The sequence below is a fragment of the Haliotis rufescens genome, unplaced genomic scaffold (assembly GCF_023055435.1).
Source record: "Haliotis rufescens isolate VD_foot unplaced genomic scaffold, xgHalRufe1.0.p SCAF_18, whole genome shotgun sequence".
Classification (NCBI taxonomy): Eukaryota; Metazoa; Mollusca; class Gastropoda; order Lepetellida; family Haliotidae; genus Haliotis; species Haliotis rufescens.
Genome location: NW_025963868.1, coordinates 23,973,048 through 23,994,266, shown reverse-complemented (window position 1 = coordinate 23,994,266; position 21,219 = coordinate 23,973,048). Strand labels below are relative to the sequence as shown.

At 40.7% G+C, this 21,219-nt stretch overlaps 1 protein-coding gene across 3 annotated transcripts; it reads right to left on the bottom strand.

The window, feature by feature from the left end:
* Window positions 1-968: 968 nt before the first annotated feature.
* On the bottom strand, window positions 969-11,912 carry LOC124132908. 3 transcript variants are annotated; one of them, XM_048398444.1, is made up of 3 exons: window positions 11,798-11,912; window positions 2,318-4,826; window positions 969-2,281 (listed from the first exon to the last, which is right to left on the bottom strand). In XM_048398444.1, exon 2 carries the CDS (start codon window positions 4,304-4,306, stop codon window positions 2,660-2,662), a length of 1,647 nt encoding a protein of 548 aa, XP_048254401.1. In that variant the 5' UTR covers window positions 4,307-4,826; window positions 11,798-11,912; the 3' UTR covers window positions 969-2,281; window positions 2,318-2,659. The 3 variants fall into 3 exon arrangements, with proteins under 3 accessions (XP_048254401.1, XP_048254400.1, XP_048254399.1); XM_048398443.1 differs by having other exon boundaries at window positions 969-2,263; XM_048398442.1 differs by having other exon boundaries at window positions 2,336-4,826.
* Between the last annotated feature and the right edge of the window lie 9,307 nt (window positions 11,913-21,219).

The window sequence follows — 21,219 nt, the reverse complement described above, 5'->3', positions numbered from 1 at the left end:
TCACATGATGAATTTTAGATTACAGTGTAACCAAATACTTAATCATGTATACAGGTAAGTTTGTTAGTTGTTCAAGGACACACTCATCAACACCCTAAGCTATATGATGGTGGTCCGTAAATAAGTCTGGACCAGACAATCCAGTGATTGACGTCATGAGCATCGATCCATGTAATTGGGATACGATGACATGCATCAGCCAAGTCAGCAAGCCTGACCACCCGATCCTGTTAGTCGCCTCTTACGATAAGCATGGTTACATGGAGGCAATCTTTCAGGGCATTGTAACTCCCATCCTTTAACATAGACAGTCTTACTTGCTTCAGGATCTGCCAACTGTAAATTTAGTTGAAAAATAATTTTTTATATCCCCCAATAAGCTGGTATCATACAGCACCCCAAAATATTTGTTTAAACAAGAACACACTGAAGTTGACATATATTGAACATGTGAAGGTCTGACCACATATAGTGCAAGCTCTAGTACAATCATGTACTTTTTTCAGAGACCTTTTATAGTTCTTTATTGGAACAGCTTTTGGGGTACTTTCGAAATGTTTGTTTTGCATATTCAGGTTAAAAGTGACTTGAATACTAGTATGTTTATTACATATAACACAGGTTGAATGTTCAGGGGATTTCTGTATTTTCAGAGGCTTTTTATGTTTTGGATCTTCTCAGATGAGCTGATGATTCTTTTCATGTTCTTGAGGATCTTTTTCATGTTCTTGAGGATCTTTTTCATGTTCTTGAGGATCCTTTTCATGTTCTTGAGGAGTGAGTGAGTTGGGTTCAACGCCGCTTATAACAGTATTCCAGTTTTATCACGGCGTGTCAGCTTAATGTGGGAGGAAAGCCTGAAGTGATGCAGGTCTTAGACGTTAACCACTTCGGTGAAACCCACGAGCACGGGTATGGTGCTGACAAACCTAGAAACATAATCGGGGCGAACCGGGATTTGAACTCACAATCATAGGTTTCTGGCATGCCCAAGGGACACAACTCTGCACAGCGAATCGCGGCGCCTTAGACGACTGGGCCACCCATTCCCCCTTGTTCTTGAGGATCTTTTTCATGTTCCTGAGGATCCTTTTCATGTTCCTGAGGTTTCGTCTGTTCTTGAGACTGCTGAAGGCTTTTACACGAACATCACATTTATAAGATTTTGCATCCGGTTCGCCCCGATTTTTTGAATCGACAAATGATTGCATAGGCTTCCTTCTGACCTTGTACCTCACCGCAGGTTGTACAGTCATAATTTTTGTTCAGTTTTGTCTTGATGCCAGTTCTGTCGGTCAAAAGCTTCTGCAATGTCCTGGGCCCTGTTCTGAAGGCTTTTCTGCAGACATCACATGCATATGGTTTGCTATCGGCATACGAACGGACTGGCTCATATCAGCCTTTGGTTCACCCACTGACCTTGGTTCACCCACTGTCCTTGGTTCACCCACTGACCTTGGTTCACCCACTGTCCTTGGTTCACCCACTGACCTTGGTTCACCCACTGACCTTGATTCACCCACTGTCCTTGATTCACCCACTGACCTTGGTTTACCCACTGACCTTGATTCACCCACTGACGTTAGTTCAGCCACTGACCTTGATTCACCCACTGACCTTGGTTAACCCACTGACGTTGGTTCACCCACTGACCTTGATTCACCCACTGACCTTGGTTCACCCACTGACGTGAGTTCACCCACTGACCTTGATTCACCCACTGACCTTGGTTTACCCACTGACGTTGGTTCACCCACTGACCTTGATTCACCCACTGACCTTGGTTTACCCACTGACGTTGGTTCACCCACTGACCTTGATTCACCCACTGACCTTGATTCACCCACTGACCTTGGTTCACCCACTGACCTTGATTCACCCACTGACCTTGATTCACCCACTGTCCTTGGTTCACCCACTGTCCTTGGTTCACCCACTGACCTTGATTCACCCACTGACGTTGGTTCACCCACTGACCTTGATTCACCCACTGACCTTGGTTCACCCACTGACCTTGGTTCACCCATTGACCTTGGTTCACCCACTGACCTTATTTCACCCACTGACCTTATTTCACCCACTGACCTTGGTTCACCCACTGACCTTGATTCTCCCTTTGATCTTGGCTATCTCCTGATCTCGGTTTACCCGCTGACCTTGGTTCTCCCTCTGACCTTGATTCACCCACTAACCTTGGTTCACCCACTGACCTTGATTCTCCCTTTGATCTTGGCCATTTCCTGATCTCGGTTTACCCGCTGACCTTGGTTCTCCCTCTGACCTTGATTCACCCACTAATCTTGGTTCACTCACTGACCTTGATTCTCCCTCTGACCTTGGCTATCTCCTGATCTCGATTTACCCGCTGACCTTGGTTCTCCCTCTGATCTCGGTTCACACCTTAATCTTGAAATGGTTTGACACCAGCATGCATCAACAGGTGATTGCATAGGCCTTGGAATGAAACACAAACCTCACCACAGATTGTACAGTTATGTTTTGTCTTATGTTTGATGATGCCAATTCTGTGAGTCTTTGCTAAATGCTTCTGCAACATTTCTGGAGAACTGAAACTCAACTCAACATTTGTAACAATGTTGGGCAGGGTGATTTCCCTGTCAGAATGGTTCCATTTGCAGCAGCACCATTTACATAACTTTCAAGTTCTATCTGCACAACAGTTTCCTGAGATAAAACTGTCATCCCATCCATCAGATGTTGCTTCAGAAGTGTCCAGCAATGACCTGGTGCCATGCGGTAACTCTCCACAACGAATCTTGTCTGATACTCTCATCGTATCATAATCAGACAGATCTATCTCAAAGTCTTCACAGGATTCATCAGGTTCTATAACAAATACATCATCACTGTCTTGTTCATCAGGTCTAGCCATGGCTTCCGTCAGAACTTGTTTCTCATCGTCCGACTCCTCTCGCATCACTGAGGAGCCAACCCGACCCTTTTCTGATTTAATATAAGTGATACCTAATTCCTCTATTTCAGAATCACTGTCTGAGGAAACAATGATGCATGAGTCCATACTCTCCTTGGAATCATGGTGTTCACCATGGGGATCTGCTTCAGGGGTGTGGTGTGTAACTTGAATGTGTTCCTGACCAGCATAGCAGTCATCATGGACTGAAGTCAAAGGCATCAAATCATTTGCAGATACTTCTGGATACCCAGTTAGACAAGAGGCTTTCTGTTGCTTTCTGGGAGTTGGAGTCTGGCCTTTGGCAGGACCTGCCAGTGCACTGACCAGTAGACCACCTTTGCACCCTGAATATTCTTTGGAGCTGGATGTTTTACTTATCAAATCATTGCCGAGCATCTGTTGTGTGGTTCTTTCCGGATCACATGTTTGACTGGGATGCAGAGGCTGTGATACTTTTGAACCATGCTCCAGTTCTGAATGTGAACTTGTTACTGCTGTTAGAAGATGGCAGGTTTTCACTGTGGAACCTTCAAGGCTACCTAACCTCCAATTCTGGCCGTGATCTACATTTTGTACAGAACACTGCTGGCCATGGTGGCCATTCCTAAGCATGCCATGTAACATTTCAGAAGCAACATCAAATCCTGAAAGGGATTTCAATTCTTTATGCTTCTCTGTCAAGGATTCTTGTATCAAGTCCTCGCGCCCACACGACAGTTGTATGATCGGCTCACTTACACTCTGTTTCACTGGACCTGATTGGTTCATCTTGGTGTCAGGTGGTATCAAGGGGCTTTCAGTTCCATGTGCATGTGACACATCCCCTTTTCCGGCGTTCATGAGGATACATTGCTTCTGACATGAATCATCACCCACAGATGACAACATTGCTTCAGCTGGCATGATACCTGGAGGAAAGTGCTGCTTGACTTCATGCTCTTTCATTCCTTCTACAAATGGTCTGTCGGTGACTTTCTCAATGGGTGTTAAACGTTTCTCACTTTTGTACATTTTCCTTTTTGTTGGTGTTGAAGGTTCAAACCAGTCACTTCTTGGAAGGATTTGTTCACGTTTCTGATCAGATGTCACCAAATCTTCTGATGTCTTCCTAGCAGACTGAACAGAGCCTGATTGTTTCTTTCGTTTCCTCTTCTGTTTGTCTTTGCCACGAACCTTTTTCACTCTCTTCAGTGGCTTGCCTTGAACAGGTATGGCCTTACTTTCTTGAGCCCCATTGTCAAGATTAATAAGTAGGTACTTGCCCCTTTGCTTGTAAAAGTCATCACCATGAACTGTGCCAAATTCTGAGTCGGAACAACTGCTGTCCCAATTGTCCTCGATTGCCGAGTGGGTTTTAGCAAAACTGGTCATAGCAGGACCAGCAATTGTAAGTAGCTTTCTGTCCAAATGTATGAATTACATAAACAAGAAACCAGTTGGCTTCCAACCACTGTGTCAATCTCTGTATTTGTGGTAAGAATTGAAATTTTGAAAGTGTTTTAATGAATTACTGAGGTCCTTGGAAGGTTCACAACTGCTGATACAATGCAGCATATCACTGAGGCCTTTCCCGTATGCGTAGACAAAGCCAGGGTTGATGTCAATTGGACTTCCTGCTTGGTTGTGGAGTTAGCTTTGGTATAAACTTCTGCCCTGTTTACAACAGATTGGCAAAACATGACACTTGATCTGAATATGCCTCAGAATATTCTTAACGAATCACTATGAGTGGACTTGTCAAAGAATTCACATCCAGTTTCACACAACATGAGACAGGTCTTGTTTTTGGACCCTTTGCGTGCTGTTTTGACTTCAGATAGATTCCAGCTTCTGAACCAAGGGTGGAGGAAGGTGTGTCAGTCACTCATCTTCATCTCATATTGTCAAGCACCTGTAATGACATAATTCAGAGCCATGAAGGTTGATGTATTGTATAATATTAGATAGCTATGACATAAATCGCAAAGGCAATGAAAAACGAGGCATGGTTTATTTCATGATAAAACATGTTCTACCATGACATCATTTCTGGAGATTCAAACATATCCCTGCAAATTGATGACGTCGTAAATTAAACGATGTCATGTTTGAGAGGGTAGCTAGTTGTTCCCCTCAGATGTAGCAGGGCAACTTAGATAAACGCAATAGCTAAATGATTGCCTCAAAAAGTGGGAGAGATATGGCAATCTGAATTGGGAGAAATAGTACAGATAATCGCCGGGAGAATTGTGAGAATATCAAATTTAACCGCTAATCATGAAATGAATTTGTCCAACATTGCCAGAATCAGATTGTATTAAGGGAGTCATCATTATTTAAATACAGGTAAATATTTTTAAAGCTTGAAAATTTTATTAACATTGAGTTTGCTTTACACTGCTTTTAACACTATTTAACAAATGTTTAAGATTGTGTTCACTGATTGATAAGAACTGAAAAAGATATATAATAAACATATTAACAGCTGAGTAGCATGGGCAGACATTCGGTTAAAAAATACATCAATAGAAACACAGGTCCCCATTAGGGCTGGGACAGGAAACTCAGGTACTCGGGTTGGGTGGGTACTGAGTAGGACCTGGGTACCCACAGGACTACCCGGACCCGAGGGTTAGTCATGTGACATATTGTTAAATGACAAAAAGTCACTATAACTCCATGGTTACACTACAAGTCACTAATGTTCACATTTCTTCATGACTATCCATGCATTACATCTGACTTTCACATGTCTGAATACAGATAAAACTTCCATCAACTTCAGTATGTGCATGGCCAGATCATTTTATAGTGTACCTAAATACATTTTTTCAGGGCTACGGTCAAACTATTCCAAAACGGACATTTTGCACCAGGGCCCATTCCACAAAGCAATCTTAGTGCTAAGACGATCGTAAATCCCATACTTTAACATTGACTTGCAGCAATCGTAGAGCTGTGATCGCTTTGTGGAACGGAGCCCAGTACCTCTTGAGACCTACAGCAGGTACCCAGGTAGGGTCAGGTAATAGGGGTGTGGGTACCCGGGTTCTAAATCTGGACTCGTCCCAGCCCTAGTCTCCAGTACACACTAGTAATCAAATGTTATTCAAGGTTACTAAAAAGATCAATATTGGCCTTTAAATATATGTAGGTCAAAATGCAAGGCAAATATCAAGGTGACATGTGACTGAACGATTAAGATAGCAATTGGACTAGTCATTTATTTATATTAAAGGGGGAAGGGAGGGTGTGATCGAATAATGTAGCATTTAGATTAGTCATTTATTTATATTATAGGGGGAAGGGAGGGTGTGAACGAATAATGTAGCATTTAGACTAGTCATTTATTAATATTATAGGGGGAAGGGAGGGTGTGAACGATTAAGATAGCAATTAGACTAATCATTTATTATAGGGGGAAGGGAGGGTGTGAACGAATAATATAGCATTTAGACTAGTCATTTATTTATATTACAGGGGGAAGGGAGGGTGTGAATGATTAAGATAGCAATTAGACTAGTAATTTATTATGGGGTGGGTGGGAGCTAAAGATAGCAATTGGACTAGTCATTTATTATAGGGAGAAGGGAGGGTGTGAACGATTAAGATAGCATTTGGACTAGTCATTTATTATAGGGGGAAGGGAGGGTGTTAACGAATAATATAGCATTTAGATTAGTCATTTATTAATATTATAGGGGGAAGGGAGGGTGTGAACGATTAAGATAGCAATTAGACTAGTCATTTATTATAGGGGGAAGGGAGGGTGTGAACGAATAATGTAGCATTTAGATTAGTCATTTATTAATATTATAGGAGGAAGGGAGGGTGTGAACGATTAAGATAGCAATCAGACTAGTCATTTATTATAGGGGGAAGGGAGGGTGTGAACGAATAATATAGCATTTAGACTAGTCATTTATTTATATTACAGGGGGAAGGGAGGGTGTGAATGATTAAGATAGCAATTAGACTAGTCATTTATTATGGGGTGGGTGGGAGCGATTAAGATAGCAATTTGACTAGTCATTTATTATAGGGGGAAGGGAGGGTGTGAACGAATAATATAGCATTTAGACTAGTCATTTATTAATATTATAGGGGGGTGTGTGTGTGTGTGAACGATCAAGAAAGCAGTTGGACTAGTCATGTATTATAGGGGGAAGGGAGGGTGTGAACGATTAAGATAGCAATTGGACTAGTCATTTATTATAGGGGGAAGGGAGGGTGTGAACGATTAAGATAGCAATTGGACTAGTCATTTATTGTGGGGTGGGTGTGAGCGATTAAGATAGCAATTGGACTAGTCATTTATTATAGGGGGAAGGGAGGGTGTGAACGATATAATATAGCATTTAGACTAGTCATTTATTTATATTATAGGGGGAAGGGAGGGTGTATACGATTAAGATAGCAATTGGACTAGTCATTTATTATAGGGGGAAGGGAGGGTGTGAACGATTAAGATAGCAATTTGACTAGTCATTTATTATAGGGAGAAGGGAGGGTGTGAACGATTAAGATAGCAATTGGACTAGTCATTTATTAAAGGGGGAAGGGAGGGTGTGAATGATTAAGATAGCAATTGGACTAGTCATTTATTATCGGGGGAAGGGAGGGTGTGAACGAATAATATAGCATTTAGACTAGTCATTTATTTATATTATAGGGGGAAGGGAGGGTGTATACGATTAAGATAGCAATTGGACTAGTAATTTATTATAGGGGGAAGGGAGTGTGTGAACGATTAAGATAGCAATTGGACTTGTCATTTATTATAGGGAGAAGGGTGTGTGTGAACGATTAAGATAGCAATTGGACTAGTCATTTATTATAGGGGGAAGGGAGTGTGTGAACGATTAAGATAGCAATTGGACTAGTCATTTATTATAGGGGGAAGGGAGGGTGTGAACGATTAAGATAGCAATTGGACTAGTCATTTATTATAGGGGGAAGGAAGGGTGTGAATGATTAAGATAGCAGTTGGACTAGTCTTTTATTATGGGGGGGGGGGGGGGGGGGGGGGGGAATGGAGGGGGGATGTGGGATTAGATTGATCTTAGGACTGACTCTCTCACATTTCCGCCTATTTTATATTAGGTCCATGAAGATCCGGGGAAAAAATAGGTCTTCAGCAACCCATGCTTGCCGTAACAGGTGACTATGCAGAATGTGAGGGTCTTAAAAAGAAAAGATGTAGGGCACTCAATAAATTCAGGAGATGTAAAGATAAGGACTCACTTAGAGAATATCATAACAAAAGAAACAAATATATAGCTATATGCAAAGAAAAGAAACAAGAATATTTACATGATAAGCAACAATCCTTAGAAAATAACATTTGTGACTCTAAACTATTTTGGTCAGAACTGAAAAGTCTAAGTAAAAACATCAAAAGACAAATAACATCAACATTAAGGATTGGTACATTTACTTTAAAGAATTATTTACTTTCACAGATACTGATCAGAGCCCTGAAAATCAGTTCCAGGGGTCACAAGATAATACTCAGACTCAAACAGATACTCAGTTTGCAAATGATATACTGGATTCCCCTATTACCAGAGATGAGATTTTAGAGAGTATACACCATCTTAAATGCAACAAATCACCAGGAATGGATCAGATTATTCCCTAGTTTTTTAAACATTCCTCAGATATCATTGTACCTTACCTTGAACTTATATTTAATGTTATATTAGAAAATGGAACATTTCCAGATGCATGGTCAATAGGGATAATTGTGCCAATACATAAACAAGGTGATCTAAGTAATATAAACAATTACAGAGGTATTTCACTGCTAAGTATATTTGGTAAACTATTCACAAACATAAGAAATAAAAGATTAGTGTTTTGGGCAGATACCCTCAACAAAATCAATGAAGAACAAGCTGGATTTAGAGAGGGCTATTCAACTATTGACAACATTTTTATCCTTCAAGTTTTAGTTAACAAATACCTCAGTGTCAAGGGTGGGAAACTTTATGTGCTCTTCGTTGACTTTGCCAAGGCATTTAACTCAGTGCAGAGACATAAACTATGGAACCTTTTAAGATCACATGGCCTCAGCTTTAAGATGAACAAACTATTGGGTAGCATTTACGAGAATATTAAGGTGTGTGTGCGAAACAATAATGAGATTTCAGAAACATTTATTAGTCAGTTAGGAGTAAGACAAGGATGCATCTTAAGCCCATTTCTCTTTACTTTTTTCATAAATGAACTGGCTGTGCAAATAAATACCAACTGTAATTATGGTGTTCAGCTCCATCCAGATATTACACAGATATTTTTACTTTTATTTGCAGATGATATTGCTCTCTTTTCATCAACAATCAAAGGACTGCAGTGTCAAATTAATGAACTTGAAAGTTACTGCAATAAATGGAAGCTAACAATTAACATGAATAAAACAAAAGTTTTGGTATTTAAGAATGGAGGTAATTTAGCAAGTAAAGAATATTGGTCCTTCAAAGGACAAAAAATAGAAACTGCAGGATTTTATAAATATCTTGGTGTTTACTTCAGTAGAAACTTGTCATGGCATAAACATTTGTATCAAGCTGCTTTACAAGCAAGAAAGGTCTTTGTAAGTATCCATAAGAGTTTGAAAGTTTTAGAAACCATATCTCATCAATCTATTTTAAAATATTTGATATAAAGATACTCCCCATTTTGTTGTATGGGGCAGAAGTCTGGGGTTTACAGCACTTTGATGCCATAGAAAGGATTCATTTATATGTTTGCAAAAAGTATTTAGGTGTTAAAATAAACACTTCCAGCTTGGTGGTGTATGGAGAATGTGGAAGATTCCCTCTCTATGTATATTCAAATATAAAAGTTATTAAATACTGGCTGAGACTTATAGTTTATGATAATAATGGGAAAAGAAACTGGGTTACAGGTGTTAGAGAATTACTTTTCAGTTGTGGCTATGGTGATATTTGGCAAAACCAAAATGTGTATTCCAAACCAATGTTTATACTTTCATTAACCCAGAGATTAAAGGATATTTATTTACAATCTTGGACTGCATCATTGACAAACAAATGCTTTTATTACAAAATGTTTAAATCAGAAATAATTATGGAAGATGAATTTCATTTCTTACTTGTATGTCCAGTGTATTTACACCTTAGAGAAAAATACCTGCAAGCTTATTATTACAGGTACCCTAATATTATTAAATTTGTTACATTGCTGTCAAACACAAAAAAGAAGTATCTTACAAAATGTGTCCATGTTCATATATTATGCCTCTTTATACCGACAGAACCTTATGAAAGAATAATCTTAGCTGCTTGGTATTAGGAAACTATTGTGTATATACATTAAGTACATATTTATAGATATTTGCAATCTGAATAAACTACAAACAAAAGAGTTAGAAATGGTATTAAACTACTAGGCTGTCATATGATATTGTGGGACGTGATATTACAAATGGTTAAGTATAGTTACATGTATATGAAATGATATGATGTGACATGACATGATGTGATATGATAGGAAGTGATGTGGTGTGATATGATACATGAGGGGATATGATGCAATATATTATGTGTATTATAGAAATTGTGTAAATACTGTTTTTTAGTGTACATATTATATGGCTTGCGGTCTTCCAGTGTTGAATAAATATTGATTGATTGATATGAAATAAATTGGCATGGAATGACATGGCATTATATGGTATGATATGATAAGATATGATGGGACAAGCTATGACATTGCTAATGTGTTGTGTGATATGACATGTTGAAATGTGATACAATATAGTTGTGATATATGGTACGATGGTATGTATAGTATGTTATGATAATGTTATATGAAATAATACTATATAGTATGATCTTATAATAATGATACAATATGATATGATGTTATAGAATATGTTGTATGATATAACAAGTTGTGATATGGTAATATAGAAATTATGACATTACAGGGTATGGTATTGTACTGTATGTGTGAAACTATGTGACTGCGTTGAGATGCGAGGTGGAATGACATGAGGTGATCTGGTGAGATATGTACATAAATTGTATAAAACTGTATATTCTTCAACTTGTACTATAGGCCTGTGGCCTCTTCAGTATGTGAAATAAAAATTAAAGGTGACTATGCTTGACGTAACAGGCGACTAACGGGATCGGGTTGATGCATGTCATCGATCCCAATTGTGTGGATCAATGATCATGATATCAATCACTGGATTGTCTGGTCCAGGCTTGATTATTTACAGACCGCCGACATATAGCTGGAATATTGCTGAGTGCAGCGTTAAACTACAAACCAACCAACCATTTTATATGAAACATATTTTCAAGACACCCCTCCCTAAAATAAATTAGTTTTTCTACTTGAAAAATTATAACAGTGTATATTTTAACTTACATATTACCAGTTGGAACATGTATATTCGGAGTAGAAATTCAGGATCGCCGTCTTTGCCTTCTGTCGACATTAACTCCTGCATCAAGTTAACGAAGCGGTTTAAAAGCACTACTTCCTTGTTTAAAGCCCGGAGCTCCGAACAAAAGGTTGACGTACTAGATCTACTGTTATCGACCCTTCATTGTCACTTTCTTTGTGTTATTTCTGAAATATTCGGAAATTACAGTTGGAAATTACAGTTGGCCCTTACAGTTTACTGCAAGGCTTTTTTTTGCTATGAGCAAATGCGCTTGTTTCAGTCCGGTGGAAAGTTTGAGCACATTTCGTTTATACCGCGAAGAGTGGGAATCAAAACCCTTGTGAGCTGGTTACAGATCTACCGGTTATCGCCATTGTCTACCGGCATGGACATAAAATGCGCATCTTATCTGTGTATTCTTGCAAGCTTACCAATAAATATATGAACAAATAAAAACGTACCTCGGTTTAATGCAGAGCATAAAGCAACGACGATAACCAGCCACTTTGAACCTCTCACCGCATTTTCACTTAAACTGGTTCTGGTTTTGAGGTAATGCGCTGCTTTCCTTGCGCGCTGACCAGGCAGGTTTGAACTCTCTATCACAGCGTTTAATTGCTGTCTGCAGTGGAGGCAGCAGGTGTTAGCGAAGCTATCGCTGTAAGGGTTTATACTGGGTCACTCGCGCAACTGTAAATCCTGGATCGAAAATGTGATGAGATTCCGCACAGAACTGACATACTTAGAATCAGAGATCATATATAGGTATATCGGTCTCTGTTAGAATTAATCTAGTAGTGCTAACATATATTCAACACGAAAAGCAAACAAAATATAAATTAAATATATTGGATTGTTGAAAGCACCGATAAAAATTAAATCTAATGGGAATTTATTAATTCTAAACAAACCCGTTGAATGGGTGCTGGGGCGCCTTTGTTTGCAATTAAGGACCTGGGTACGTACCTCTAATAATAGTGAGTGAGTATGGTTTTACGCCGCTTTAAGCAATATTCCCCCAATATCACGGCGGGGGACACAAGAAATGGGCTTCACACATTGTATCCATGTCGGGAATCGAGCCCGGGTCCTCGGCGTGACGAGCGAACGCTTTAACCACTAGGCTACCCTACTGTTATCTCGTTCCTACATTTTACAATAAACCTTCCTAAAACAGTGAGTGAGTGAGTTGGGTTTCACGCCGCATTTAACGCCGTCTTCCAGTTACATCACGGCGCGTCAGCCTAATGTGGGAGGAAAGCCCGAAGTGATGCAGGTGTCAGACGTTAACCACTTCCAAACCTCTGACAAACCTCGAAACATAATCGGGGCGAATCGGGATTCGAACGCCAATCATAGGTTTCTGGCGTGCCCAAGGGACGCAAATCTGCACAGCGAATCGCGACACCTTAGACGACTGGGCCGCCCATGCCCCCTAAAACAGTAAGTGAGTGAGGTTTAACGCCGCTTTTAGCAATATTCCAACAATATCACGGCGAGGGACCTCAGAAATGGGCTTCACACATTGTAGGCTACCCATGTGTGGAATCGAACCCGGGTCTTCGGCGTGACGAGCAAACAACAACAATAGGAATGAGGGTAAACTAAATAGTCCTAACAACAACAACAACAACAACAACAACAACAACAACAATAGGAATAATACACAAAAGAATAATAGGCCTACAACATGGATACTTAATATATTTAGGGTCCATGATAACAACAACAATAACAACAACTACAACAACAACAACGACAAATAATGAGCCTATAACAATCCACATATTTTTCAATTATCAGCCAGTGACTGTACAGAAGCAGGCTAAATTGTGAAAGAAAACTCAACAAACACAGGTCAATGCTAATATGAGGCCCCCCACTGCTGGTCGTGTGAGTTCCGTATTTTCCTCTATTAGACCAAGGCCGTAGTTAACTTTTTTTGACAGGGGGGGCAAATATTTGTACAAGTATCACTTGTCCCCAACTTGATTCAAATAAAACTGTTTTCTATCAAAAATCTGGGGGGCAACTGCCCCCCTTGCCCCCCGGCTGGCTACGGCACTGTAGACACCCTGGATCCAATCCTTTCGCGCAAGCTGTTCACCCAGCGTCCATTAGACTCTTTAATGGCGGCACAGTCGCAACTCATTTTCTTACTGAATCCCAAACCCTACAGTCATTCAAAAGATACATTTGCAGAAAACGGTCGTTATTAATCACCAACAAATCACAGTATGAAATAGGATTAAAGAGACCAGACCGGCTTCTATTCTTTTATTTAAAAGTAAATCGTTTCTTATGCTTTTAGTCATTGCGATTTCTTAACGGTATCCTTGCTACAGCTTGAATATCGACGACACCACGATGCGTTTGCCTACGCACGCGCATTCCGTTCACATCCGGGTTAGCAATCTGAGCTTCTCGTGTATAGTCTGGAAGGTAATTTAAGGTACCGACGTTTACTACAATAACTGAAAAACTATTAGACCTACTCCAGTCAAAGTTGGTATGAGATTATTAAACAGTCATACATAACTGAATATTACATTTAAAGACAATCGGTGCATGAATAAAAAATCTGTCTATTTAGCTATCACTATATTTCATCACCAACCAGACCTGACCCGTGAATATTCCGGGTATAGAATAGGTCTTCAGCAACCCATGCTTGCCGTATAAGGCAACTATGCTTGTCGTAAAAGGCGACTAACGGGATCGGGTGTTCAGGCTCGCTGACTTGCATATAAAACCGATTTTTTATATTACTATTGCGTCTAATTTTGAAACAGAAAATGGACATTATTCCATTCCGTGTTCATTAGTGTCATCGATACTTTCTATACAAATGATCACAAAGTCTTTTAAAACATGGCTGACAAACACGATTGTCTCTTTGAATGCAGGGTTGTTGATGAACGTATTTTCCGCCCTCGTTCAATAAAGTCGCCAGTATGTCCAAGGATGAGACACCCCTTACAATCTCCAACTAACAGCCAAAGTAGAATAGTCAAAGTATCCCCTTAAGGCAACAAACAAAGAGGATGGATGTCGGTATCTCCTACGACTCGTAAACTATAACTACCAACATGTGTTTTTCCTCACACTTGAATGAATAACCGCAATTACCGTCATCGCTTGGAGACACTACCCAACACGATGTCCGTGCATGTACAGTTACCCTGGGGCTGGGGTTGTGGTGGGGGAGCGTCCCCTCCACCCCTGCTAACACTCAGATACATGTGTTTGGTCACCATATACAATGGCCAACCGGACAAAGCCCATACATTCCCTACAGACATAGGTCATCAGTTGATGCGGGTCCGGTCTGGTAATCCTACCATCGTGTCCGGATCTTACTGGTTTCCGTTTCCGGAAGCATATTTATGTAAATGCTCAACAACAAAAGTAGCATGTTAATAATCATGAAACATTTTTAGAATCTTACCAAATACAAGACTTGTATTGGGCAAACGTTCCATGCAGAAACAGTTACAATATTGAAAAAAATATAACATATACATAATAAGTCAAGAAAACAATACAAAACACCAACATTGAATATTATAACATAACTGTGATATAATTATTACGTGTTATTTTATAACTGTTATAATATAATTATGTGTTATAATATAACACAAAAGTAGTTGAAGATTTCAAGCGTTCTTGTGAACATAGATCCGAAAGCGTTTCTAAAGCTATTTTTTTCTTAGTTTAAATTGTATTCTAAATTTTAAATGTGTGTCATCTTTACGGTTTTAGTGAGATGTATGGTTAAGTTTTTTAACAAAAGGGATGTACAGCACAAAGAAAGCTCAACTTTCTTTTTAAAATATTATCATATTTTCGTCATCGTTATCAATGTCATCACCTTCACCCTGTCTAAGAGGCGACTAACGGGATCTGGCTGTCAGGCTTGCTGACTTATTGATGCATGTCATCGTGTCCCAATTGCGTGGATCGATTCTCATGATATCAATCACTGGATAATCTGGTCCAGACTCCATTATCACAGACCGCCGTCATATAGCTGGAATATTTCCGCGGCGTTAATCAACAAACAAACAATGTCAGTACCTTCATCCTATGGATAAAATCCAACTTCTATATTTATTCAGCGTGTTAAATCGGTCGAAAGTCACTAGAAGTACATTTGGAAACAAAAGCCGTAACCACAGCAAGCACATGCTGTACAGGTCTCTGAAAAACAAAATGACCTTCGAATTTAATCAGTACCACCGGAGTTCCTGCCTTACTTATGTCTTATCTTCCCCCCTACATTCCATTCACTCTTGTCACTTCCTCTGCTGTCGCCGAGCCCGTATTTAGCAGGGACATTTCAATGTTGACATTAAAGAGCTTTGTTTATACTTTGTTACACGTGTGACGCGCTGAGACGGCCGCGTCAGGGCTAGCCTTGCTCCAAGGCTGTACTGAAAGAAAAGTCCATAGATGTGTAGCAATTCTGTCCTCCTAGTATGCAAGTCTAGATATGTGGAAGGACTTCAGTCTTTTATATTGCCAACCTGTTTTTATTATTTACATAATCTAGAAATTATGATTTAAGCTTATAATTATTGCCTAAGAGACTTGTGCAAGTCTACGGAGGGCCTGCAAGCTCGGTCGTATGTTTTTATTTTAACGATTACTTTTATGGTTTAAGGGTTAACAGTAAACGGAAATTCTACCGACGACAGATTCCAGCAACTTTCCTGACTGATGAGACGTCAGAATAGATCAGTTGTTAGACTTGCACTCAAAATACAGAGTCTGTGGCTAATGTCAAAGTTCATGTGAGGATACGTGTTCCTACAAACATATATGGATGGCCGTGAACTTTCTGTGTGAACGCTTCTTGATGGTATTCGTGAATTACATTTGGAGCGGAGGATGGAGATGAGGAAAAACAAATTTGGTGTGTAGCTAATAGAACTGTTTTGGGTCTTTTGTAAATTCGAAATGATTGGTACCGTTAGGTCTCATTATCGCCACCCTACCGTCACCGTCACCGTCATCGACGTCAACACAGCATCTGCTACCATCACCGTCATCAGTACACTTACGGCGAGGGACCTCAGAAATGGGCTTCACACATTGTAGGCTACCCATGTGTGGAATCGAACCCGGGTCTTCGGCGTGACGAGCAAACAACAACAATAGAAATGAGGATAAAATAAATAGGCCCAACAACAACAACAACAACAACAACAACAACAACAATAGGAATAATACAAACAAAGAATAATAGGCCTACAAGATGGATACTTAATATATTTAGGGTCCATGATAACAACAACAATAACAACAACAACAACAACAACAACAACAACAACAATAGGAATAATACAAAAACTATAATAATAATAAAAGAATAATAGGTCTACAACATGGATACTTAATATATTTAGGGTCCATGATAACAACAACAACTACAACAACAACAACGACAAATAATGAGCCTATAACAATCCACATATTTTTCAATTATCAGCAAGGTACTGTACAGAAGCAGGCTAAATTGTGAAAGAAAACTCAACAAACACAGGTCAATGCTAATATGAGGCTCCCCACTGCTGGTCGTGTGAGTTCCGTATTTTCCTCTATTAGACCAAGGCCGTAGTTAACTTTTTTTGACAGGGGGGCAAATATTTGTACAAGTATCACTTGTCCCCAACTTGATTCAAATAAAACTGTTTTCTATCAAAAATCTGGGGGGCAACTGCCCCCCTTGCCCCCCGGCTGGCTACGGCACTGTAGACACCCTGGATCCAATCCTTTCGCACAAGCTGTTCACCCAGCGTCCATTAGACTCTTTAATGGCGGCACAGTCGCAACTCATTTTCTTACTGAATCCCAAACTCTACAGTCATTCAAAAGATACATTTGCAGAAAACGGTCGTTATTAATCACCAACAAATCACAGTATGAAATAGGATTAAAGAGACCAGACCGGCTTCTATTCTTTTATTTAAAAGTAAATCGTTTCTTATGCTTTTAGTCATTGCGATTTCTTAACGGTATCCTTGCTACAGCTTGAATATCGGCGACACCACTATGCGTTTGCCTACGCACGCGCATTCCGTTCACATCCGGGTTAGCAATCTGAGCTTCTCGTGTATACTCTGGAAGGTAATTTAAGGTACCGACGTTTACTACAATATCTGAAAAACTATTGGACCTACTCCAGTCAAAGTTGGTATGAGATTATTAAACAGTCATACATAACTGAATATTACATTTAAAGACAATCGGTGCATGAATAAAAAATCTGTCTATTTAGCTATCACTATATTTCATCAACAACCAGACTTGACCCGTGAAGATTTCGGGTATAGAATAGGTCTTCAGCAACCTATGCTTGCCGTATAAGGCGACTATGCTTGTCGTAAAAGGCGACTAACGGGATCGGGTGTTCAGGCTCGCTGACTTGGTTGATGCAGGTCATCGATCCCAATTGCGTGGATCGATGCTCATGATGTCAATCACTGGATTGTCGGGTCCAGATTCGATTATTTACAGACCGGCGTCATATAGCTGGAATATTGCTGAGTGCGGGGTTAAACAACAAACAAACAAACAAAAGCAACCAGACCTGTTCGACACGGGTGGAACGAGCATTCATTGAAACAGCCATCTGCATAATGCTACCCCTGCGTCACAGGGCCATATGACACAGTTGAACCAATCAACTCAACTCGAAAGGGTGCACAGGAATCACGCACGTTGAGACGCCCAACGCTAACACCGTATTCGTGCGTGCGTGATTCCCACATTTAAATTGGTACAAGATTTTAGAGGAAAATTTATAAATGTAAATTTATATACCGTATTTCCTCGACTACATTTATGGTGATATACTGGTATTTCTTTCACACACACCATCCCAGGCGTTAAATCGCAAAGATACTTACGGGGAAAATACAGCGCATGGTAACTACCCGGCGTTTAATCGAGGAAATACGGTAACAAGTGCTCTAACATTACAGATAACCTCGGTATCTGTGCATCAAGTAAACCACCATACGTTTATCTACCCAGTCAACATAGGCATCTGATTGTGTAAACCCATGTGGCGAATTAACGCTCGGACAATTAGTTTTATCCAGGTATTTTCGAAAATATAACCAAGGTAACCTGAGAACCAGAACAATGAAATAGCGTTTAACCTGTTGGTAATTTGTATCTAACGGGCAGTACATATCTGATGTGCTGCGTGGCAAGACCAGGCAGCCGTGTCCAGCGTTCTGACCATTAGTGAGTGAGTGAGTTGGGTTTCACGCCGCTTTTAACATTATTCCAGTTATATCACGGCGTGTCAGCTTAATGTGGGAGGAAAGCCCGAAGTGATGCAGGTCTCAGACGTTTACCTCTTTGGTGAAACCCACGAGCACGGCTATCATGGTGCTGACAAACCTAGAAACATAATCGGGGCGAACCGGGATTCGAACCCACAATCATAGGTTTCTGGCGTGTCCAAGGGACGCAACTCTGCACAGCGAATCGCGGCGCCTTAGACGACTGGGCCACCAGACATTGCCATCATGACGAGCAGTGTGCTAAAAATAGGAATTGGCGGACGTGTTAGACATTGCCATCATGACGAGCAGTGTACTGAATACATGTATAGGACTTGGTGGACGTGTTAGACATTGCCATCATGACGAGCAGTGTACTGAATATGGGACTTGGTGGACGTGTTAGACATTGCCATCATGACGAGCAGTGTACTGAATACATGTATAGGACTTGGTGGACGTGTTAGACATTGCCATCATGACGAGCAGTGTACTGAATACATGTATAGGACTTGGTGGACGTGTTAGACATTGCCATCATGACGAGCAGTGTACTGAATATGGGACTTGGTGGACGTGTTAGACATTGCCATCATGACGAGCAGTGTACTGAATCTAGGACTTGGTGGACGTGTCAGACATTACCATTATGAAGAGCAGTGTACTGAATACATGTATAGGACTTGGTGGACGTGTTAGACATTGCCATCATGACGAGCAGTGTACTGAATATAGGACTTGGCGGACTTGTTAGACATTGCCATCATGACGAGCAGTGTACTGAATCTAGGACTAGGTGGACGTGTCAGACATTGCCATTATGACGAGCAGTGTACTGAATCTAGGACTTGGTGGACGTGTCAGACATTGCCATTATGACGAGCAGTGTACTGAATCTAGGACTTGGGGGACATGTTAGACATTGCCATCATGACGAGCAGTGTACTGAATATAGGACTTGGTGATCATGTTAGACACTGCCATCATGAAGAGCAGTGTGCTAAATGTAGGACTTGGCGGACGTGTTAGACATTGCCATCATGACGAGCAGTGTGCTAAATATAGGACTTGGCGGACGTGTTAGACATTGCCATCATGAAGAGCAGTGTACTGAATATAGGACTTGGGGGACATGTTAGACATTGCCATCATGACGAGCAGTGTACTGAATAGAAGACTTGGTGGACGTGTTAGACATTGCCTTCATGAAGAGCAGTGTACTGAATATAGGACTTAGTGGACGTGTTAGACATTGCCATCATGAAGAGCAGTGTACTGAATCTAGGACTTGGGGGACATGTTAGACATTGCCATCATGACGAGCTGTGTACTGAATAGAAGACTTGGTGGACGTGTTAGACATTGCCATCATGAAGAGCAGTGTACTGAATATAGGACTTGGCGGACGTGTCAGACATTGCCATCATGACGAGCAGTGTGCTAAATATAGGACTTGGCGGACGTGTTAGACAACGCATCATGACGAGCAGTGTGCTAAATATAGGACTTGGCGGACGCGTTAGACATTGCCATCATGACGAGCAGTGTACTGAATATAGGACTTGGTGGACGTGTCAGACATTGCCATCATGACGAGCTGTGTACTGAATAGAAGACTTAGTGGAAGTGTCAGACATTGCCATCATGACGAGCAGTGTACTGAAAATAGGACTTGGCAGACGTGTTAGACATTGCCATCATGACGAGCAGTGTACTGAATCTAGGACTTGGTGGACGTGTCAGACATTGCCATCATGACGAGCTGTGTACTGAATAGAAGACTTGGTGGACGTGTCAGACATTGCCAACATGACGAGCAGTGTACTGAATCTAGGACTTGGCGGACGTGTCAGACATTGCCATCATGATGAGCAGTGTACTGAATATAGGACTTGGGGGACATGTTAGACATTGCCATCATGACGAGCAGTATGCTAAATATAGGATTTGATGGACGTGTCAGACATTGCCATCATGACGAGCAGTTTACTGAATATAGGACTTGGCAGACGTGTCAGACATTGCCATCATGACGAACAGTGTACTGAATATAGGACTTGGTGGACGTGTTAGACATTGCCATCATGATGAGCAGTGTACTGAATATAGGACTTGGGGGACATGTTAGACATTGCCATCATGACGAGCAGTGTGCTAAATATAGGACTTGGTGGACGTGTCAGACATTGCCATCATGACGAGCAGTTTACTGAATATAGGACTTGGCAGACGTGTCAGACATTGCCATCATGACGAACAGTGTACTGAATAGAAGACTTGGTGGACGTGTCAGACATTGCCATTATGACGAGCAGTTTACTGAATATAGGACTTGGCGGACGTGTCGGACATTGCCATCATGACGAGCAGTGTACTGAATAGAAGACTTGGTGGACGTGTTAGACATTGCCATCATGACGAGCAGTGTACTGAATCTAGGACTTGGTGGACGTGTCAGACATTGCCATCATGATGAGCAGTGTACTGAATCTAGGACTTGGGGGACATGTTAGACATTGCCATCATGACGAGCAGTGTACTGAATATAGGACTTGGTGATCATGTTAGACATTGCCATCATGAAG

What these genes read in the sequence shown, in the direction of transcription:
- LOC124132908 (XM_048398444.1), bottom strand. Translation starts at nt 4,306, where the DNA reads ATGACCAGTTTTGCTAAAACCCACTCGGCAATCGAGGACAATTGGGAC.